Raw genomic sequence first — 23,360 nt, forward strand, 5'->3', positions numbered from 1 at the left:
AGCATGTGTGAGAACCTGAGTTCCCAGTTTGTCCCCGGGAGCCTCAGTTCTGACATGCTGGGCTGAGTGCGGCTCTGCCGATGAGGGGTGTGTGTTGAGTAGGTCAGGGGACCGGCCCGCCGGTGGATCCAGAGTCAGCAAGCAGAGAAGCAAGGCCTGTGGGTGCCTGTGGGTGCCTGTCCTGTGCTCCTAAGCTTTATAGAGTCTAAGTCGGGTGTGAACCAAGGATTTGTGGTTTCCTGTTCCTGGTGTGTGGTGACAGCAGCTTTAGAAGGATCCATGAGGCCTACAGCATAGTAGTGACCAGAGAGAAAGACAGAGAGAGAGAGAGAGAGAGTTGCTCCGTGAACAGTTTCTGCTCCAGATCTTAAGAGTGGAAAGGGTCCTCTGTCATCAGGCTAAATATATAAACAAGCAACCCAAGAAGCTGCACCCCACACACACCTCAGCTGGGGTACAGGGCAGAGGCAGGGAGGCGCCCTGACTTCAGAGGCCAACACCTAAGCAGTGCTGTGAGCCGCAGGCTGGCCGCGGAGCAGCCTGGGAGCTGAGTTCAGATGGGAGTGTGTGTGGAGCAGAATGCCAGCCGCTGCCCGGAGGCAAGCTGCCCCCCACAGGCTTCCCACCGCCAGGGCCAGACCAGCAGGCGAGAGCACGGGCGGAAAACTCACCGTCTTCTTCATCTTTTCCACAAAGCTGCTGTCTTTGACAGATGACTGGGCCCTGGAACACAGAAGCAGTGGGAGGTGAGGGCCATGTGGCCAAGGGCTCCAGCCCCACCCCCTGGTGCCTCCTCACCAGGCCCCTAGGCTAGTCCCGGAGTTGCCTGGGACCCTTCTCAGAGTGGGGACCTGCCCTGTGCCCTCCTCTGCACTTGGCTCCTCAGTGCCAGGAGGTTCCTCGGTAGTCTGGCCCATACCACTGCCCTGTTCTGCCCTAGGGCCTTCAGTGGTCCCCATGAGCCCTGGAGAACCTGTCCTCACCTTGCCAGCCACCTCCCCCACCCAAGCAATGCTGACTCCAACTCTGTCACCTCCACCCTGAGGGTCCTCTGCCACCCCAGCACTCTTGTGACTTTCCCTGTGGCCACACATTGTCACTTCCTCCTCTGTGGCCCCAGCATCGTGGACAGCCCTGAGCCAAAATGACCCCTCTGAGGGCAGCACCCCTGCTGGGCCTGGCCATCCATGCCCCACCCCCAAGCCTGCAGGGTCACTGAAGGGGGACTAGGAGGGGAGGTGGGAGGGGCTACTTCTCCGTTGCTCCCCTCCTCTTCCCCTTTTTCTCTCCCTTGCTCCCTTTTTTTCTTCTTTTTCCTAGAGTCCTGTTCAGCTCTGGCTGGTGGTAGTACTGGGGATTGAACCTGGGACCTCGGAGCCTCAGGTGTGAGAGTCTCTTTGCAGAACCTCTATGCTGTCTCCTCAGCCTTAAACACATCTTGCAGGTGTCTGAGATAGCACAAGTATCCCCTGCCCCCTTTCCTTCTCCCTCTCCCAGCCCACTGGCATAACTCACTTGTAAAGATCTATGCTGTTTATGGGGGGGGAGAGAGAGAGAGAGAGAAAAACCAGAACAGCACTCAGGCACACGCCTCATGCTCTCTCCCTGGTGGGCACTGCACTACAGACAGCAGGTTACTGGGAAGGTGAAGGTGTGGGGGTCCAGGGCTCCCCGGCTCACAACTTGTCTGTGAGGAACTGGGCTCTCTGGCACCAGGGCCACTGCCTTTGACTTCAACTGTCACTGGGGGGGGCTAAGTGGCGGCTGGGACCTTGGGGGACAAAGTCGCTTACAGGAATACGGGGGAGGGAGGTGCAGCTGGAGCCTGGCTGCCCCTGAGCTATGGTGACAGCTACCAACCCCACCATGGAGGAGGGAAGGAGTGCAGAGACCCGCCTGCTGCCCTGCTCCCCACAAGGTGACCTGGACACTGGCACAGCCTCTGACCTCACAGCCTAAGCTCCTGTGGGCGGCACAGGGGACCGAGTACAGGACTTGCACGTGTGAGGTCCAAAGTTCAAACCCCGCCACCGTGGATGCCAGTGTGACCTCTGGCTCTCTCTGTCTCATCGACAAGTCATTCTCAGAAGACACAATCTGCTGAGCGTGGGGAGAGGTGCTGACCTGCCCCCCTGCAGACGGGTGGGGGTGGGTGGCCCCTCTCCCTCTGTAAGGTGCCATCTGCCCCTGTCCCAGTGCTACTGTGGGTGCCGGTGCCCTGGGTGCAGCCTCTCCCCGCCTGAGCAGGAAAGTAAGTCTCTGAGCAGCCTGGGGCTCCAGAGTGAGCTGAGAGTGGCTTCCCCCCCACACCCAAGGGGGTGGCCCCATTTCTCCGGCTCCTCAAGGGGCCGTGTCTATGCCGTTTAGGTCCCCCGTAACTTCACTCTGCAGTGCTGGGGGGAGGTGTGAGCTCATGTCCAAGCCTGCTGGGAGGAGCCGGGCTCGATGCTCAGACAGTGCCAGCCCTAGGGGACAGAAAAAGCCCCGGAAACCAGCATCCCCCCACCCTCCCCCAGTGAGGCCCACGCAGCCACAGTTCCAGAGCACATCTGGCTGGGACATTAGGGAGACCGGTGAGGGGTGCTAACACCCCGTCCTCGGGGAAGGGGTAGCCCAAGAATTGTGGATACTTCTCAGAACCAGCACTGGTTCCTTGCAAGCCTCAGGGCTCTGTGTGTGTGTGGTGAGGGTGTGTGTGTGGCAATCCACACTCACTCTGTAGCTCCTGGGCTGGTTTCTGAGGCTCTGCGCAGAGCCTCCACTGGCCCCACATCCCCATCCCTGTAGGAGCAGGGCGGCGGCCGCCTCAGCTCTGCCCACAGACTCTGTTCTTGCAGGCCCAGCTGCTCCACACGGGGCTGGGTGCCCCCCACCCCCAGCTCCCCAGCCCAAGGGCTGAGCTGGGACTGACCTGTGGGGGGGCTCGTCCCGCGGAGTCGAGTACACACAACCCATGCTGCCTGGGCTCAGGCCTCTGCTCTCAGCCTGGGAGGCGGCCCCCGTCCATCCCCCAGTTCCAGGAAGTCAGGGAGTGCCCCCCAGGTCCCCAGCCTGGGGCTGTTCCTGAGGGAAGACGAGCCTTCCCTCCCGTGAGCCCCTGCGTCAAGGGGACTGAGGGGGGAGCCTGCCAGCCCCCACGGGTCTCCTTGGTAACTGTCTGTGCGGCCCTTCCTCCCCTTTCCCATTGAGAGACACACACGGGGGAGGGGGGGGGGTCATGGCGGGTGGAGTCACAGGTCACTGTGGCCGAGAGCCTCAGCAGAGCGGGGCCTGGCCACGGGGGCTCTGGGGGACTCCCTTCCTATCACAAGGAGGGGCTGAGTGGATGCCCCCTTCTGAGGGCCCCAGTAGCCAGTGGCTAAATCTGGGAGCCTTGGGCCAGCACATGCAAGGTTCTGATTAGGGCCTCTGTGCTCCAAATCAGGAGCCGGGGTCTCTGGGGTTTGGGCTTCAGAAGTCAGCTGTGGAGGAGAGGAACTACCCCACCCCACCCCCACAAACCATGGGGAAGCCAAGGGGGAGCTAGTGGCAGCACTGAGTCACTTGGAGAAGCCGGGGTGATTCACCCTGTTCCCAGCCACTGGGAACATTCCCTGAGACCTGGTGACATGGGGTGCAGGGTGGGACCTCCCAATCAGCCCCCCTGCCTGGGCTGAGGTGTCAGGGTGTCTAAGCCCTCCAGGGTACAGGCTGGGGGTGGAAGGGACCAGCAGGTGCGGGCGGTCAAAGGCCGACACCCTTGCTGAGTGCCTCCTGCCCCTTCAGTTCATAGCTCTGGGAAGCCGAGGTCTGCCTATCCCTGTACACCCGCTAGAGTGCACACAGTACAGCAGATAGTGACAAAGCCCTGTGCTGTGCTCGCTCCAGGCAGCACCAAGGAGCTGGCTGTGGATAGGGAGGCCTGGCTCACTGCCCCTGCTGGCATCCCCTCTGCCACCCCATCCGTGTCCAGAGAACAGTAGCCCTCAGGCGCAGGCCTGCCCCTTGCCCTTGGGCAACCAGGAGGTTCCGGTCATGAAGGAGAAGGGGTTCTCTGTGGCTTCTCTACAGGCCTCTGTGGGTGTGATGGCGGGGCCCAGGCAGGTGTGGGAAAGGTGACCACAGGGCCTCCCTCCGCCAAAGGCATCTGAGCCAGAGGCTGAGAAGTTGGTGTGCATAGGAGACCCCAGGCGACTCGGGTTGGAGGCCTGGTTCTGTGCTGCAGACTCCCTCTTTCTCTCTTTCTGAAAGTTGACCTAGAGCAGTGAAGGCCTGAGGATAAAAACAAATAAAGGTGTATGTGTGTGTGTGTGTGTGTGTGTGTGTGTGTGTGTGTGTGTGTGTCCTCAGAATTGAAAGGACTGGGAGTCGGTTGGTAGTGCAGCGTGTTAAGCATAAGGATCCTGGTTTGAGCCCCCAACTCCCCACCTGCAGGGGAGTCCCTTCACAGGCGGTGAAGCAGGTCTGCAGGTGTCTATCTTTCTCTCCCCCTCTCCTCTCTCCATTTCTCTCTGTCCTATCCAACAACGATGACATCAATAACAACAATAACTACTACAACAATAAAAAACAACAAGGGCAACAAAAGGGAAAATAAATAAATAAAGTTTTTAAAAAAAGGACTGAGATGGGAGTCGGGCTGTAGCGCAGCGGGTTAAGCGCAGGTGGCGCAAAGCACAAGGATCCCGGTTCGAGTCCCGGCTCCCCACCTGCAGGGGAGTCACTTCACAGGCGGTGAAGCAGGTCTGCAGGTGTCTATCTTTCTCTCCTCCTCTCTGTCTTCCCCTCCTCTCTCCATTTCTCTCTGTCCTATCCAACGACGACAACAATAATAATAACTACAACAATAATAAAACAACAATAATAAAAAAATAAAACAACAAGGGCAACAAAAGGGAATAAATAAAATAAAATTAAAAAAATAATAATAATAAAAAAAGGACTGAGATATGCCCGTGGTCCCCAGGTCCACAACACTCCATAGAAACAGCTCCCGTGGGAGTCCAGCAGTAGCGTGGCGGGTTAAGCGTATGTGGCGCAAAGCGCAAGGACGGGCATAAGGATCCTGGTTTGAGCCCCTGGCTCCCCACCTTCAGGGGAGTTGCTTCATAGGCGGTGAAGCAGGTCTGCAAGTGTCTCTCTTTCTCTCCCCCTCTCTGTCATCCCCTCCTCTCTCCATTTCTCTCTGTCCTATCCAACAACAATGACATCAATAATCACAACAATGTTAAACAACAAGGGCAACAAAAGGGAAAATAAATAAACATAAAAAAAAAACATTAAAAAAAAACAGCTCCCAGTCCCCTTGGAGCCAGCAGACTTTTGGGAATGGTCTGGAAGGCATGGGGGTGGGGGAAGCTGCGTTTAACCCGGAGTGCTAGCGCCCGATTCCCTTAAAGATTTCTTTTTTTTTTTAATATTTATTTTATTTATTCCCTTTTGTTGCCCTAAGATTTATTTCTTATGAAAGAGATAGGATGAAGTGAGAAGAGAAGAGAGAAATACCAGAGCATTGTTCAGCTCTGGCTTAAGGTGGTGCCAATGGTTGAGCCTCAGGCATGCCAGTTGGTGCTCTAACAGGCTGAGCTGTTTCCCTGGCTCCTCAAAGGCCAATGAATTTGGGTCTTAAGCAGTGTGTCTGGGTTTGGTGGACGTGGACATGTGGGGATGGGCGTGAGAGGAGAGGGAGGGGGCTGAGCGGCCAAGCAGAGGGCCTGCATGCGTGGGGCTTCCTGGTGGCATGGGTCCCCACCCCCAGACATGCCAGGGTGACACTCTGGTTCTCACTGCCTTTAACAAAGATATAAGATGCTTTTTTCAAAGATTACAAGGATGGGGCCAGCAAGATGGCTCGAGTGGATAGCGCACTGCTTTGCCACACATGTACCTCAGGTTCAGGCCTGGCCCCCACAGCACCAGGGGAAGCTTCAGTAGCTGGTGAGGCATGCACTCTATCTGCTGAGCTGTCACCCGGCCTCACAGTTCTGGCACCAACCCGGAGCCACTGGCAGGAACAACACCCAGTGGTGTTAGACAGGGGCTTCATCTAAAGCTGGCTTCTCTGTCACACCCACCCCTGCAGGAGCCTGGGGTTCACTGACAAGGGTCTCAGAATTTGGGGTGTCTCTCTGAGCATTCCCAACAGGTAGGACAGCAGACAGACAAGCAAAAAAAATGTCTCATTATAATGTTAAAGAAAAAGAAACACACACACATATATATATGACCTCATCTAATATGAGAACTCAACCAATTGGATGAGGGAACTGAGGCAAAATGAGGTTAAGGGATTAGCTCCAAATCCATGAACATGGGGTCCCTGTTTATCTTGCGCACAGCTACCTGGGACAGGAGGACCATGGTGCCCTGGAGGTCCCAGGGGATGGAAGTGCCTGCCGGGGCCCTAGAGGGAGGTGGCTGGAAAATCGACAACTGGATTCAAGAAAGTTAACAACTCTTAGGAACTGGGAACTGTTTTGTAAGGACATTAAGAAGTTACGGCTGAATTTGGACAACAGTCAGAGACATGCACCGCCCACCTTGGGTCCTTGAAACAGCGAGCAGGGTTGAGACCTGCCGCCGGCTTTCCCGAGGAGGGCAGTCAGCAAAAGCCCTTCAGGGCCCTGTGCCCTCAGCATGTGGCTGCGAGAGGGGGATCTGAGACTGGCTGCTGCCTCCACTGTGCACCTGGGCTGCCGTGCGGCCAAAAGTGCCGTGACAGTGTCTGGCCTTCCGGGGCACCAGGCATTGGGTCCGCACTCCGCTTCAGCTGTGGGCTGAGTTTCTTAAAATGCTAAGTAAATGCCCTCCCACTGGTCTGAGAACCACATTCCCTGGATATCTGCTCTAATATTCAGAGACTGTAGCTTCCCAGGAGAGGGAACTTGGTGGCATTGGAATAGGGAGCTTGGACTGGATAGTGGGTCTGAATGTTCACTCGCCCAAGCCCCAAGGAGTCTGGCTAAGCACAGTCCCACACTCTACACCAAGATCTGCCCTTGTGGAATTTGGGGAGCCCCACCCTCCAGGAATGCACAGCTTGAAAAAGGAGAAAAGGAAGAGTCAGACATAAAAGTTAAGAGTACTGGGGAGTCGGGCGGTAGCACAGCGGGTTAAGTGCAGGTGGCGCAAAGCGCAAGGACCAGCGTAAGGATCCCAGTTCGAACCCCACAAGTGGTGAAGCAGGTCTGCAGGTGTCTCTCTTTCTCTCCCCCTCTGTCTTCCCCATCTCTCTCCATTTCTCTGTCCTATCCAACAACGATGACATCAATAACAACTACCACCACAACAAAAAAAAACAAGGGCAACAAAAGGGAATAAATAAATAAACAAATAAATAAATATTTTAAGGTAAGAGAATTACATGACTTTACAGTAACACACAAGGACCATAAGAGACAAGTATGACAGCTATTTGCCAATAAATTCAGTGATCTAGAGGGAATGGATACCTCTTTATAAGATAGGGCGGGGGAGCCAGCATAATGGTTCTGCAGAAGACTTTCAGGCCAGAGGCTCTGAGGTCCCAGGTTCAATCCCCAGCACCACAGTCAGCCAGAGCTGAGCCGGGCTCTGCCACCTCTCTATCCGTCTCATTTAACTAGAATACTAAAACAGTTTTTAGAGAAAGCACAGCCCAGGGGCTGGGTGGTGGTGAGCCTGATCGAGTGCACATTACAATGCACAGGCTGTTCCTGATCACCAGTCGCAGAAAGAAGCTTCATGACTGGTAAAACAATGCTGTAGGTGTCTCCCCCCTCTCTCTTTTTCCCTTTTTATCTCCCCCTTTCCTTTCAATTTCTCTCTGCCTCTAGGCAAACAGAGAAATAAAACATTTTTTTAATATTTATTTTATTTATTCCCTTTTGTTGCCCTTGTTGTTTTATTGTTGTAGTTATTACTGTTGTCATTATTGTTGTTGGATAGGACAGAGAGAAATGGAGAGAGGAGGGGAAGACAGAGAGGGGGAGATAAAGATAGACACCTGCAGACCTGCTTCACCGCTTGTGAAGCGACTCCCCTTGAGGTGGGGAGCCAGGGCTTGAACCGTGATCCTTATACTGGTCCTTGTGCTTTGCGCCACCTGCGCTTAACCCGCTGCGCTACAGCCCGACTCCCAACATTTTTTTTTTAAAGAAAGAAAATATAACCTAGCAAGACTGAACCAGAAAAAAAAAATGGAAAAATTGATGCATAGATCTATGGCAAATATGGGAACTGCAATGATGATCAAAACTCTCCTGGGTGGGGGTAGATAGCATAATGGTTATGCAAAAAGACTCTTATACCTGAGGTTTCAAAGTTCCAAGTTCAATCCCCTGCACTATCATAAATCAAAGGTGAGCAGTGCTCTGGTTAAAAGAAAAAAAAAGTCTCTCCCTACACAAAAGTTCTGGACGAGATCACGGCTCTACCGGTGAAGTCTATCAACCCTTCATATGTCTCCAGAAAACTGAAGAGAAAGTATTTCTGAACACAGTTTATAATATAATGTCAACATTACCTGGACATGAAGCCAAACTTCATAGGCACACAAAAAAGAAAGAAAAAACAAGACCAATTTTTCTGATGAACATAAGATGCAAATATTGTCAATAAAGTGTCAGCAAATCAAATTCCATGAGGTATTAAAAAGTCAGAGGCCATGACCATGTGTTATTTCTTCCGGGAATGCAAGGGGTGGTTCAACATACACAAACGAAGGTGAATCACTATGTCAATGAAGGGAAGCACACAAATATTATGGCTAGGGTCAGGTGGGAGTGGGGGGTGGTGGTGGTGGCGCACCTGGTTGAGCGCACATGTCACAATACACAAGGACCCAGGTTCAACCCCCGGTCCCCACCTGCAGGGGGAAGTTTCTCGGTGAAGAAATGATGCAGTTGTCTCTTTCTCTCTCTCTCTCTCCCTCTCCCCCCTTCCCTCTCAATTTCTATCTGTATCATAAATGAATGGGGGAAAAATCTTATGGCCACCATGACAGATGGCAAGAAAGCATTTGACAAGCTTCAGCTCTGGAGTAGGATAAAAATGTCAATGAGGCAGGTCGGGAGGTAGTGCAGCAGGTTAAGTGCGTATGGTGTGAAGCGCAAGGACCAGCATAAGGATCCCAGTTCAAGGGAGTCGGGCTGTAGCACAGCGGGTTAAGCGCAGGTGGCGCAAAGCACAAGGACCGGCATAAGGATCCCGGTTCGAGCCCCGGCTCCCCACCTGCAGGGGAGTCACTTCACAGGCGGTGAAGCAGGTCTGCAGGTGTCTGTCTTTCTCTCCTACTCTCTGTCTTCCCCTCCTCTCTCCATTTCTCTCTGTCCTATCCAACAATGACAACAACAATAAAACAACAAGGGCAACAAAGGGAATAAAATAAATATTAAAATAAATTAATTAATTAAAAAAAAGACTCCAGCCTCCAATTGTGGATTCAAAATTAAAAAAAAAAAAAAAAAAAGGATCCCAGTTCGAGCCCCCAGCTCCCCCTCTGCAGGGAGGTCGCCTTCACAGGCAGTGAAGCAGGTCTGCAGTATCTGTCTTTCCTGCCCCCTGTCTATCTTCCTCTCCCCTCCATTTCTCAGTGCTATCTAATAACGACGACATTAATAACAACTGTCACTACAACAATAAAACAACAAGGCAACAAAAGGGAAATAAAATAGCCTCCAGGAACAGTGGATTCATGGTGTAGGCACCAGCCCCAGCAATAACCCTGAAGGCAAAAAAAAAAAAAAAAAGTCAGTGAGGCGGGGATAAGGGGAAGACACCGCACACTTGAAGGATCACATTCTAGGGCCTGGGTGGTGGTGCACCTGGTTAAGCACACAATTTACAATGCGTAAGGGTCCGAATTCAAGTCCCTGGTCCCCACCTGCAGAGGGAAAAGCTTCAGGAGTGGTGAAGCAGGGCTGCAGGTGTCTCTCTGTCTCTTTCCCTCTCTACCACCCCCATCCCTCTCAATTTCTGGCTGTCTCTATCCAATAAATAAATAAAGATCATAAAATTTATTGATTTATTTATTAATGAGAGGGGGTAGGAGGAGATAGAAAAAGAGCCAGACATCACTGTGGTACATGTGCTGCCGGGGATTGAACTTGGGACCTTATAGCTTGAGAGCCCAACACTTTATCCACTGCGCCACAGTTGTTTTTCTTTCTTTCTTTCTTTTTTTTTTTTTTAAATCACATTCAGCAGACTTCTGGCTGACAGCACCCTCAGAAGTGAGTAACTGAACGCTTCTCCTTTAGGTTCAGGAAGTACCTGGGTTGTCCAATCTCTTTTCTCTTTCCTTCCTTCCTTTTATTTTTTTTTTAAAGATTTTATTTATGTACTAATGAGAAAGACAGGAGGAGAGAGAAAGAACCAGACATCACTCTGGCACATGTGCTGCCAGGGATTGAACTCAGGACCTCATGCTCAAGAGTCCAATGCTTTTTTTCCCCTAATTTTTAAGAAATATTTATTTATTTATTTTCCCTTTTTTGTTGCCCTTGTTTAACATTGTTGTGGTTATTATTGTTGTAGTTATTGTTGATGTTGCTGTTGAATAGGACAGAGAGAAATGGAGAGAGGAGGGGAAGACAGAGGGGAGAGAAAGATAGACACCTGCAGACCTGCTTCACCGCTTGTGAAGTGACTCCCCTGCAGGTGGGGAGCCCGGGGCTCCAATGGGGATCCTTAAGCCAGTCCTTGAGCTTTTTGAGAGTCCAATGCTTTATCCACTGCACCATCTCCCAGACCTTCCTTTCTTTCTTTCCAGTATTATGTTTTAAATTTGGGGGGACTCATGGTTTACAGTGAACAATAAAATACAGTAACAAAGAATAAAATGCAGAAGTGGTCTGTACATGTGTAACATGTCTCAGTTTTCCACACAACGATCCAACCCCCTCGAGGTCCTCCTCTGCAATCATGTTCCAGGGCCTGAACCCTCCCCCACCCCAGAGTCCTTTACTGTGGGGCACTACACCAAATGCAGTCCATGTTCCGTCTTGTTTTCTTATTTTTCAACTTCTTTTTTTAAAATGTTATTAGTGATTTAATAATGATGGATTGTGGGATAAGAGGGTACAATTCATACAATTCCACCACCAGTGTGCCATACCCCTCCCCTCCACTGGAAGTATCTCTAGCCTTTACCCCTCTGGGAGTGTGGGTCAAGGATCTCTAAGGGGTGCAGAAGGTGGGAGGTCTGGCTTCTGTAATTGTTTTCTTTCTTTTAAAAAATTTAAAAAAAATATTTATTGAATAGAGACAGCCAGAAATCAAGAGAGAAGGGGGTGACAGAGGGAGAGAGACAAAGAGATGACACCTGCAGCCCTGCTTCACCATTTGAAAAGCTATCCCCCTGCAGGTGGGGACCGGGGGCTCGAACTCAGGTCCTTGCGCATTGTGATATGTGCACTCAACCAGGTGCGCCGCCACCTGGCCCCTTTGTCTTTCTTTCTTTACCAGAGCATTGCTCAGCTCTGGCTTGTGGTGCTGGGGACTGAACCTGGGACTCCTCAGCCTCAGATATGACAACTCCTCTCTGTATGACCTTTATGCTATCTCCCCCTCCCTGGCTTGTCCAATCTTATCAATTTCACTTGGTATTAAAGGTCATGGTCCAGGCAATTAGACACGAGAAACAGAAGGAACTGAGGTTAGGAAAGAAGTGAAACTCTGGTTCTTTGCAGGTGATGTGATAACACACATAGAAAACCCTGCAGACACCACTCAGAAACACTGAGAAACAGTAGAAGGTAAAGTGGAAGACTGCAGAAAACAAAACGTGGGCATGAGTTGCATTTTTACACGCACATGGTGAGAGAGAGAGAGAGAGAGAGAGAGAGAGAGAGAGAAGGAAATGAAGAAAGTGTAACAAACAGGTGAGCCAGTGGCAAAGTGAGTTCTCCAGTCCTGGTAGCTGATTGAGCAAATCCCTCCCTCAAACCCATAATGGACTCTAGTTTAGCATCAGAAGCTCAGCGCACAGCCTGCGTACGGGTCTGGGTCTGGAGTGGAGACAGACCCAGTGGGGCACGAAGGCGGAAGAGCAACTTCCACACATCCAGCCCTGGAGGGTCCAGTGCAAGGATGGTGCAGAGGAAGGACAGATCTAAGCCAAAGGCTGCTCTCTTGATTTTAAAGGTGAAAATAGCAGCCTGAGGGGTAGCACAGCAGATAAAGCACTGGGCTCTAGGCACGAGGTCCTGAGTTCAGTCCCTGGCATTGGATGTGTCAGTGATGCTCTGCTTCTCACTCTCATTAACAGGTATTTTTCCCCTTTCTTTTCTTCCTCTCTCCTTCCTTCCCTTCCTCCGTTCTTTTCTTTCTCTCTCTCTCCTGCCCTTCCTCCCTCCTTCCCTCTCTATAGATTATTTGATAGAACTGAGAGAACTTAAGAGGAAAGGGCGAGATACAAGGGAGAGAGAGACAGGAAGAGAGAGAAGGAGCTGCAGTACTGCTTCACCTCTCGTGAAGCTTTCCCCATTGCAGGTGGGGAGCAGGAGTTCAAACCTGGGTCCCTGAACATATAATGTGCGCCAACCAGGTGCGTCATCACCTGGCCCGTAAATTAAAAAAATAAATAAATAAGAGAGAGAGAGAAATTAGTAAGTGTTTGGGGCTAAAGACACCCCTGTAGCCACGGCTCCTCTCCTGCAGAGACAGCCCCGTGCAGACAGCCCTCACTTGGAAGGCCCCCGCGTGTGACACAGGAAGACGGCGGGTCTGGAGGAAGGAGGGGAACACAGAGCCAGCTCCAGTGCTGCTGGGGACACGTGGCCTTAGACAGTGTCCCTCCCCTGGGCCTCACATGACCTGCTCTGAACGGTCCCTCTGATGGCGGAGTGGGCAGGAGATTCGAGAGAAGTCGAGGCAGGGCCACCCTGATCGCAGCACCCCTAGACACCACCCCCCACACCCTCCCCTGGCGGCACTCACGCTGGCTGGATTTTGGTGAACTCGGGGATGTCCTCCTTTTTCTTCCGGAAGAGGAACCAGTAGGTGAGGAGGCCGATGATGAGGGAGAAGAGGACCATGTCAGTCATGCTGAACAGTGACACCTCCTCAGCCGCCGTCTCCGACATGCTGGCTGCGGCATCTGGGCTGGAATCCCCCATGACGATAGCACAACTGCGGGGGGAGAAGAGACAGGCGTCAGTGGGGAGCAGCAGGGAGCCCCCTGAAACTGCAGCCTGGACCTTGGGCCTCAGGGCGGCCTTGACTGTCAGGAGGCAGAGGCAGGAGTGGCTCACGCCTGGGGTCCTTGCCAGGACACAGCAGCAACCTTGGCCTTGAACTCAGCCCAGCCCTGCAGGGGTCAGGACACGGTCCCCACGCAGAGGGGATGGGAGCCACGGACCCCCAGCACCATGGGACACAGCACGAGAGGGGTGACATGGAGGAGGGTCACTTCTCAACAAGCCCTTGTCTCGACCCAAAGGTCTCCAGCACTGGGCCCTGGGGAATAACCTTCAGACTCTGGAATATGCCATCTGGTCCTACAGGAGCCGAGGTGACTCAGCTGGGAGATGATTCACCTGTGTGTGAGGTCAGTGCTCTGCTACCCAGCACCACACCACACGGCAGCACCGTGGACAACACCAAGGGAGCCCCGTGGATAGTGAACCGGGGCTTTGGTCTCTCTCTCTCTCTCTCTCTCTCTCTCTCTCTCTCAAAAAGTCTATAGCAGGGCTGGGAAGACAGCATGATGGTTCTGCAAAACAGATTTTCCTGCCTGGGTCGGAAAGGTCCCAGGTTCAAGCCTCAGGCCTGTGTTTAAAACAAACTGGCATTTGATATGCCTGCAGCCCTGGGCTCATCCCAGCATCGCTGATAATGGACGAGGGCTCGGCTCACTTTCCAGGGACACGTCATCTGGGAGAATGAAGTGTGTCTGGGTGGCACACTGGAAACTTGTGTCTGGCTTATCTCAGGCTTGGCCCTGAAGAGACTTGGCCCATTTCGTTACCATTATCATCATCATTACTATTATTACTTTGTATATGGAGATAGGAGATGAAAGGAGAGCTTTGGGCATGTGTTATGCCACTGAGTAGCCGTGCTGAGAAGAGAGACCCCACAGCCCTGCTCCACCATCCATGGGGCTCCCTGGGTGCTGTGCATGGTGCTGAGAGAGGAGAGACCCCACAGCCCTGTTCCACCATCCATGGGGCTCCCTGGGTGCTGTGCATGGTGCTGAGAGAGGAGAGACCCCACAGCCCTGCTCCACCATCCATGGGGCTCCCTGGGTACTGTCCATGGTGCTGAGAGAGGAGAGACCCCACAGCCCTGCTCCACCATCCATAGGGCTCCCTGGGTGCTGTGCATGGTGCTGAGAAAGGAGAGACCCCACAGCCCTGCTCCACCATCCATGGGGCTCCCTGGGTACTGTCCATGGTGCTGAGAGAGGAGAGACCCCACGGCCCTGCCCCACCCTCCATGGGGCTCCCTGGGTACTGTCCATGGTGCTGAGAGAGGAGAGACCCCCACGGCCCTGCCCCACCCTCCATGGGGCTCCCTGGGTGCTGTCTAGGCCTCCACACAGCAAGGAGTGAGCTCTGCCTAGGGGTCATACCCAACATCTGTGCTGACTGTAGTCACGATTTGCTTTGTAGTAAGAAGTCAGACTTGGGTGGTAGTGCAGTTAAGCACCCATAGCGCAAAGTGCAAGGACCAGCATGAGGATCCCGGTTCCAGCCCGGCTCCCCACCTGCAAGAGGGTCACTTCACAAGCGGTGAAGCAGGTCTGCAGGTGTCTTATCTGTCTCTACCCTTCTCTGTTTTCCCCTCCTCTCGTGATTTCTCTCTGTCCTATCCAACAACAACAACAATATCAATGGCAACAATAACAACAAAGGCAACAAAATGGGAAAAAATGGCCTCTAGGAGCAGTGGGTTCATGGTGCAGACACTGAGCCCCAACAATAAACTCTGGAGAAAAAGAAAAAGGCCCTTGTTTAAAAATAAATAAATAAATAAAAGTCAGAGCCAGAATAATGTTTTCACTTGAGTCCTGGAGCATCTCTGAACCGGAGGGCGGTCTTGCCTCTCCCTCTCTCTGCACACCTGCCCCTCCTCCATCAGTTCCCTTAGTAGCTGCCGGACTGGCTTGTCTACCGCAGGCTGGCAGGTATGTGGACCTAGGATGAGTCAAGAGAGGCTGAAGGGAGAGAAGCAAGCATTTCCAGAGTCACTGCAGCCTGCAAGCACAGGCGAACATGGCTCCCAAAGGCCCACCTTCAAGCTTTGTAATCACCACTGTCCCCCACGACCTGTGGTCCCCCTAGCAGGATTCCAGATGCCATCAGGGAAGCTGGGGTCCTGTCCAGCACTTGCTGAATGTCACTACTTCTGAGACACACCCCCCCGTCTCTATCTCCTCTGTTCTAGCAAGTAAATAAGAAACACAAACAAACAAAACATTGACCCCCAGCAATAACCCTGGCAGCAAAAAGCAAATAATCTAATAACAGATTGACAACTGCATAAGAAGCAGCCTTGAGGACAGACAAGCCCAGAGGCTGGCACTGGGGGGGGGGTGTGAAATCCCCCCCCCCACATGTTCCCACTGGCTGCCCAACCACCGTAACTCTGAGGGGAGGGTGTCTGCAGTGCCCCTGGGAGGTGGGGCTGCCAGCTCTGGGCTGACCTGCACACCCCAGCCATGTGTCCTCTGAGTCACGGCTGCAGCCTGTCAGTCGCCTGTCACACCCATGAAAGAAAGGGAGTTAGAGAGGAGGGGGAGAGAGAGAGACAGGGAGGGAGAGGTCCACCAGCACCATCCTTGGGTGGAGTCCCAAATGTTCTGGACTCACAGAAATCCTGGGAGGGCCATGCAATGTTGGGGTGTTCCTGGGCCCTAATTAGGAAGCAGTCAGGACCAACAGGTTACGGAAGTTCCCCCCTCCACCCCCCCAGGCACAAGGCCATCAAAGGGGACACAGAAGGCTGGATGCTGGAGTACTTGACAAGGAATCCTGCCCCGACACTCTGGGAAGCCAGGGGACCAACTCAACCCTTAACAGTAATGAGAAGAAAATCAACAGATATGAAAAGTGACCTTTTTGGGGCTAGGCGGTGGCACACCTGGTTGAACACACACATTACAGTGTGCGAGGACCTAGGTTCAAGCCCCTGGACCCCACCTGCAGGGGGAAAGCTTTGCAAGTGGTAAAACAGTGCTGCAGGTGTCTCTCTGTATCTCTTCCTCTCTATCACTCCCTTCCCTCATGATTTCTATCCAATTAAATAAAGATAATAATAAAGAATTAAGAATGAATAAATAATCCTGGGAGTCAGGTGGTAGCGAAGCGGGTTAAGTACAGGTGGTGCAATGCACAAGGACCAGCGTAAGGATCCTGGTTCGAGCCCCTGGCTCCCCACCTGCAGGGGAGTCACTTCTCAGGCGGTGAAGCAGGTCTGCAGGTGTCTGTCTTTCTCTCCCCCTCTGTCTTCCCCTCCTCTCTCCATTTCTCTGTCCTATCCAACAACGATGACAACAATAATAACTACAACAATAAAACAAGGGCAAAAAGGGGAATAAATATTTTAAAAAAGAATAAATAATCCTAAAAAGAACAGAAAAAAAGAAAGAAAAGTGACCTCTTCCTCCACCCCCTTTTTCTTTTTTTTTTCCCCACCCCCCTTTTTTCTACCAGGGTCCTGCTCAGCTCTGTCTGATGGCAGTGCTAGGGATTGAACCCAGGACCTCAGAGCCTCAGGCAGGAATGCCTTTTGCATCACCATTGTATTTCTTGTATTTCTTGTTGACAAGAGCTGGTGCATCAGGCCTGGCCAGGCCTCTGGGCAAAGCCCTTCCTGACAGCAGGCTCTGATGTGCTCACAGGGAAATAGAAGCACGGGGCACGACAGCTGTGCTTACAGCCTAGCTGAGTGGCCGGGGTGGCTCAGCGGCAGAGCACAGGACCTGCACGCCTGGGGCCCAAGGTTCCAACCCTGGCACTACTGGTGGGCACAGAAGGGGACTCGTGCTTCTTGGTCCCCCTGCCTCTCCACCCCCCATCCCACCCCCGCTAAGTGTGTAGGACTTAAAAACTAGGCCCAGGACATCGCTCATCAGTAAGGCGCATGCTTGAGCCCCTGGTTCCTTCCCTAGCATCACATAAAAGATGGGGGCACAGGGCAGGGTGGTAAGAGTCTTCAGCGGGCGTGAGGATCCCCTCCCCCCTTATCACCCAGGGCATATCACAGAGGACAGACGGGTGCTCTGGTCCCCTGATTTTTTGCCAAATACATCACATTTAACGTCGAAGTACACATGAAAAACTTAGAAAGCAAATATGCAGGTGGGTTTTCTGCAGCTCCCGACAGGCAAACTAGGCCAACCCCCCCCCCCCCCCCACAGAGGGTCCTACTCCTCCCAGCTCCTAAGCACCCATGTGGTGCTGGGGCTGAAGCCCGGGGCCCCACACATGGGGAAGCATGCACAGGTCTAGGGGAGCTTTCTCTTGGCTAGACAGCTTTGCAGCTTCTGTTTCTTCAAGTGCCATCTCGGCCACACCCTCTAGCCCTGGCGATGCTGGAGGAGTGTTGGGGTATGAGCCTCACTGTTCCCACACCAGGCGCTTCTGCTGCTCTAGCGTCTTGCTCATGGTGGGTCCCTCCACCCCGCTGAGGGGCTGGGCTGCTGCCTGCCACGTCTCCTCTGGTTCCTCCTCCTCCATGGGGACATGTGTGGATTCTTTGTATGTCAGCCAAGGAAAGAGAGAACGAGAGAGAGAGAAGGAAGGAAGGAGGGAAGGAGACAGACAGCATAGTTCCAGTCTATCATCTGTGGAGTTTCCTCTACCTCCTTGGTGGCTCTCCATGTGGTGCTAGGGTTCAAACCTGGGGCCCCACGTGATTCTCCTGTGAGTTTGGATTTTCCTGGCTTTTGGGGTGGGCTGTGATTTCTGACTATGTCCTGGACCTCAGGATGTTGACTTACAACACTGTGCAGGCAATGGGGCACAGTCGGGCAGCAACAGTGCCATGGGCAGGCCCGAATAGGGAGAAGTCCTGGGGGCATCCCTGGGATAGGTGAGGGGGGCAGGACCCCCAGGCCCAGGAGGCAGGCACTAAGGCCAGGGCCTCCGAGCACACTGGGTGAGGCTCCGGGTGTTGGTCTGGTTGGCAGCCTTCTACCCTTCACACCACCACCCAGCTGGAGGGTGACCCAGTGACACACGAGTAGCATTGAGTCAGCTGTGAGGATGTGAAAGGGGAAGTCGCAGGGCAGCAGGTGCTGGGGCGGCGTGACTAGGCACAAATCCTGCAGACAGACAAGGCATCACCCCACTGGGTGAGTGGGGAAGTGAACCCGAAATCTGTTTTGTCAGCCTGGGTCCATCCACTCATGAGGCTGGAACAGGAGTGCCAGGGAGACAGCTCACGTGGATAGTGTGCTGCTGGTGTGTGTGTGTGTGTGTGTGTGTGTGTGTGTGTGTGTGTGCCACCCTGGAGACCCTGGGTGCCCCCCCCCCCAGCATTGGGGGAGCTTCATGGTTCTCTCTCTCTCTCTCCCTCTCTGAAAGTCAGCCTGGAGCGCTGTAGCCAAGGAGATGACAAGAGCAAAAGAGAGACAGCACGATGGTCATACAAAGACACTCTCCTACCTGAGGCTCCAAGGTCCCAGGTTCAATACCCAGCTCCACCATCAGTCAGAGCTGAGCTGGGTTCTGGTCTTTCTCTCTGTATCTCTCTCATTAAAATAAAGAAATGAATAAAATATATTTTTAAAGGGGGGCATGTACACGACCTAGGTTTAAGCCCGGCCCCACTGCACCGGGGAAAGTTTTAGTCTGTCCATCTCTCTACCTGAAAAGGTCAGCCTGGAGCAGTGAAGTCTCCCAGTAGTGGCAAAAAGGAGAAAGAGAAGGAGAAAGAAGAGGAGGAAAATGAGAAAGAGGAGAAGGATGAGAGGGGTGGAGGAAGATGAGGATGGATGAAGATGGACTCAGATTAGGTGTCAGTAGGTTGTGGAGGCCATCGGTCCGGCTGCCAGCAGTCCCTGTGGGGCCAGAGCAGCTCCCCAAGCCCTTGGCAGAGTCCCCGGGCAGGCGGGCGAGCTGGGGTGACTCAGCTAGGCTCTGACAGTGAGCCACGCAAGTTCACACTTCACAGTACGGACTGCAGGCCACCTCTGTCTCCCAAACCCCCAACCTGGGCTTCCAGGAATCTGCATTTCTACTACCATCCACATTTATTTCTGGGGGCGACCCCTCCACACCCCCAGTACACATTAAGCCTGTGGAAGGAAGGGAGGAGGCAGAGGGCCGAGGGCTGCCCGGGTTTAAGCAAGCTCCAGGTTGACTAGTTCTGTAGCTGGCTCTGGCCTACAGGGGCATGGGGGTGGGGGGTGGGGAGGAGGGGCTGGACAGGGGCAGCTCACACGATGGCAGGTCTGTGGCTCAGCTCTCCGGGAACCAGATTCTGCACCCCTCCCCTCAGAAGGAAGGAGTGGGAGGGGCTCTCAAGCTCCCCACCCTGCACTAGGGGAGAGTGCAGGCCACTGGTGCAGGGTGCCTGGGACACAGGACATGCCTGTTACACAGAGCTGGGGGAAGGGGTCATAACCACAGGGAAATCCCGAGTCTCTGACCTAAGCTAGTACTTTGATATTAGGTCCCAGGTCTCTTACTGAACCTCCCTCCACCACCAAGACCTGCTCTACCCCCCGCCCCTCCGCCCCATTCACATCACAGAACGTGGGAGATGGAGAAGCAAGCTTCACCAAACCCTGGGCTTGGTACTTAGCACCACATGGCAGCACCATGGACAGCATTCAGGGAGCCCTATAGACAGTGGAGTAGTGTGGTGGTGTCTTTCTTGAGAAAAAAAAAAAATCACAGAATAGCAGCTGGGGACATAACTCAAAGTGTGTCCACTGGCCAAGTCTGGGACCATCAGACTATCAGGATAAACACCACTTAGCCGGAGACCAAGCAGACTGAGCAAGGCATAGGCCTTGCCATGCACACACACAGCCCCAGGTTTGAGCCCTGGCAGGGCATGGGAAGTGCTGGGGGAATCTCCAGTGGTGGGGTCCCTCCCTCTCTTTCTGAATAAAGAAGCATCCCAGGAGCAGTGGAAAAGTACACCCTTGTGAGGCCCCAGCTCTGCCAGAAAAAGAAACAAGAGTTATCAAGTATGACAGATTACGACCCGCAGATTAAAAGAAGAAACCAGAGCCCGATGCCAAGAACAGATACAAATGCATAAACAGATGCCTGGAGGATGGGGACTGGCCTTGCCCCACAGAACGTCACTGACATGCAAGCAGAGCCCGAAGGATTCAGGAAGCTCCCACCAGCCAAACGGCCTTACTGGGACCGTGAACTCTCGGCCCTCGGCCCAAGGTCCGTCAGGAGTGCCAGCGATGATTCTGGATGGCGCCTGAGGCTGCTTCCTGGCTGCCAGCACCGTGAGATTCCTATCCTATTACCCTCTTCTTAAGACGTCTCCTGTGTCTCTGACCCTCTCTGTACATGATGAAGTTCTGAATGTGCCCGTGGAAAGCTTTCTGGATCAGGAGGGATAAAGGCTTTAAGGGTTTAGACTTGGCAGTCGAGTTAGTTACAAAAAGCCAATTTTTTCCCCCTGGAACTGGGGCCTTATTCAAGCTCACCACTCCCAGGGCACCTTTGCATATATGATAGATACATAGATAGATAGATAGATAGATAGATAGATAGATATGTAGACAGACAGACAGACAGGCAGAACCACATTACAAGAGCTTCCCTTGAGATTATGTCACCTTGAATGTGGTGTTGGGGTTCAAACCTGGGCCCACACCCTCTCTAGAGATCTATCTTTCTGCCCCCCCCCACAAGGCAATTTCTTTCTTTCTTAATGTTTTATTTATTTATTAATGAGAAGGCTAGGAGGAGAGAAAGAACCAGGCATCACTGGCACATGTGATGGGGATTGAACTCGGGACCTCATGCTTGAAAGTCCAACACTTTTATCCACTGCACCACCTCTCGGATCACGCTGACATTTTTTTCTACAAGACACACAGCTAGCCTGGACAGAAGAGAGTAAACCCCATAAAACTTGGGGTTTTCAGTACCTGTGAGGGAAGGCAACCACAACCAAGAAGCTTGCCTAAACATAAGAACTGAGAGCATCTAGGCCCGGGCGGTGCTCAGTAGCGAGAACTGAGGTGAAAGCAGTGCAGCACCCCAACAGCAGGTCCTGGCCCAGGCCACTGCCACACATTCACACACAGACCCAAGGACCACAGCCTTGTGAGGCCCCAGCTCTGCCAGAAAAAGAGATGGAGGGTGGCGCAAAGCGCAAGGGCCAGCGGAAGGATCCCGGTTTGAGTCCCCGGCTCCCCACCTGCAGGGGAGTCGCTTCACAGGCGGTTGAGCAGGTCAGCAGGTGTCTGTCTTTCTCTCCTCCTCTCTGTCTTCCCCTCCTCTCTCCATTTCTCTCTGTCCTATCCAACAACAACATCAATAACGACAACAGTAATAACTACAACAATAAAACAAGGGCAACAAAAGGAAAAATAAATAAAGTTTAAAAAAGAGAGACAGAGAGAAAGATCATGCACAGCAGATTAAAGAAGAAAGTGGAGCCTGGTGCCAAGAGAAAACAGAAATGCACAAACAGATGTTCAGAGAGCAGGGACCGGCCTTGCCCTGCAGAATGTCACGTGACATGTGAGCAGAGCCCAAAGGATTCAGAAAGCTCCTGTCAGTCAAGCTGCCTTACCAGGACCTGGGGACACACTGGGGCTACTGCCCCCTGCTTTGCTCATCTGTCCCCCCTTGCTGTGACCGCCTGGAGCCCCCCCATGCCTCAGTATCCCCACCAATCAGATAGGGGTCAGGCCTCCCTCATAGGGCCACCACCAGAATGACCTGCAATGACAGAGGTGGCCCAACTCTGACATCTACAGAGCAGGAAAACAACAGCTGAGCCAGGAGATGGCTCAGTGGGCAGAGAGCACATCTTGTTGTGCATGAGGTTCTGAGAAAAGAGCCCTGGTACCACATGGCAACATCATGCACAGCACCCAGAGAGCTCCATGGAGGGTGGAGCAGGGGTGTGTGTGTGGGTCTCTCCTCTCTCAGCACCACGGACAGCACCCAGAGAGCTCCATAGAGGGTGGAGCAGGGGTGTGTGTGTGGGGTCTCTCCTCTCTCAGCACCATGGACAGCACCCAAGGAGCTTATAGGATAAAATAATATTAGTAATAATAGTAGTAGGATTGGGCTGGGAAGGCTGCTCAGAGGACCCTTGTACACTGGAGGCCCTGGGTTCATTCCCTGGCATTGCACAAAATGACTTTTCCCAAACATCCCCATGCCGTTCACTCTAAGGAGAGGGACTAGCTACCTCGTCCTCAACCTGCCGACTCTGGCTTCTACATTTCGGCCACATTAAGAAAAACCAAGACTTGAATGCAAATTCTGGCTTTTTATTGGGGGAAGGGACCACCTGACAGAGGTGGTTTAAAAGTTCCTTTTAAACAGCTTCTTGGGTGGAGGGAGGGGTAAGGGCTCAAGCTGGCGGGGTTAGCAGAGGCCCCAGTCTGGGCGTGTTTTCCTCACCACCTTGCTCGGGCCTTGGGTAGTATGGGGTGCACAGGGCCTGTGGGCAGGGCGGGGAGAGATGACCTTGGAGAGCGTGGCTGCCAGGAGGAGGAGGGCTCCCCTGGCCTGAAGGGACCCCCAACACACTATAGAGGAACCAGACAAGATCTATGGTCACTTTGATGCCTAAGGACAGAGCTGACAGCTGACAGAGAGCCAGAGGGAGCCCATGTTGTCAGGGAGGGATTCCTGAAGGGGGAGGCATGAAGTGGCAGGTGACACAAAGTGGGAGAGTACCTGGGGTGACCTGCTGGGAAAACAGGGCCATGGCTTCAGGCTTCAAAAAACAAAAAGCTGGACAAGGCCCAGAGGCTTGAGAGGAGCAGGGCGATGGGGGGGTTGGGGGTGGGAAGAGGCTCGTAGGTGTGAGGGAGTGAGTCTAACCCCTGGTGCAGTCTCTTTAGGAATCTTAAAAGAACAAAACAAGTAAAGCAGGTCAGAACTAGCTCCTTGAGTGAGCGTGGTCCTTGGGCAGATCCCAGTCTCCCCAGGGAGAAGGCGGCTCCCAGTGGGCTGGACCGGCCAGTGTCTGTGTCAGCAGTCACTTCTGGCCTGGGGGTGGGGGGGAAGGGTCAGTCTAGCAAGGGAAGGAAGCTGGGGTGTGGGGGGGTCAGGTGGAAGTGGGGTGCAGTGACTGTCACACGCAAGTGAAAACAGGAAGACACAACTGCTAGCTCTGGCAGGCACAGGGTTTCAGCGTCTGTGCTCTCACGGAAACCTGGCCCTGGATACAGCCACTCCAGGGGTGTAGGGGGTACATGTAGTCCTCGGCAGGGGACTGGGAGATGGCTCCCC

General features: G+C 53.2%; 1 protein-coding gene across 1 annotated transcript in view; it reads right to left on the minus strand.

The window, feature by feature from the left end:
- The window catches only part of LOC103108952 (NADPH--cytochrome P450 reductase), a 39,809-nt gene that overhangs the window by 3,335 nt on the left and 13,114 nt on the right, over nt 1-23,360 (minus strand). Inside the window, exons 2-3 of the mRNA XM_060172323.1 lie at nt 12,898-13,089; nt 512-723 (exon numbers count right to left, since the gene is read on the minus strand). Coding sequence (XP_060028306.1) covers nt 512-723; nt 12,898-13,076 — 391 coding nt within the window. The 5' untranslated portion in view covers nt 13,077-13,089. The remainder of the gene's footprint in view (nt 1-511; nt 724-12,897; nt 13,090-23,360) is intronic.

This window comes from Erinaceus europaeus, chromosome 15 (assembly GCF_950295315.1).
Source record: "Erinaceus europaeus chromosome 15, mEriEur2.1, whole genome shotgun sequence".
In the NCBI taxonomy this organism is placed as follows: domain Eukaryota; kingdom Metazoa; phylum Chordata; class Mammalia; order Eulipotyphla; family Erinaceidae; genus Erinaceus; species Erinaceus europaeus.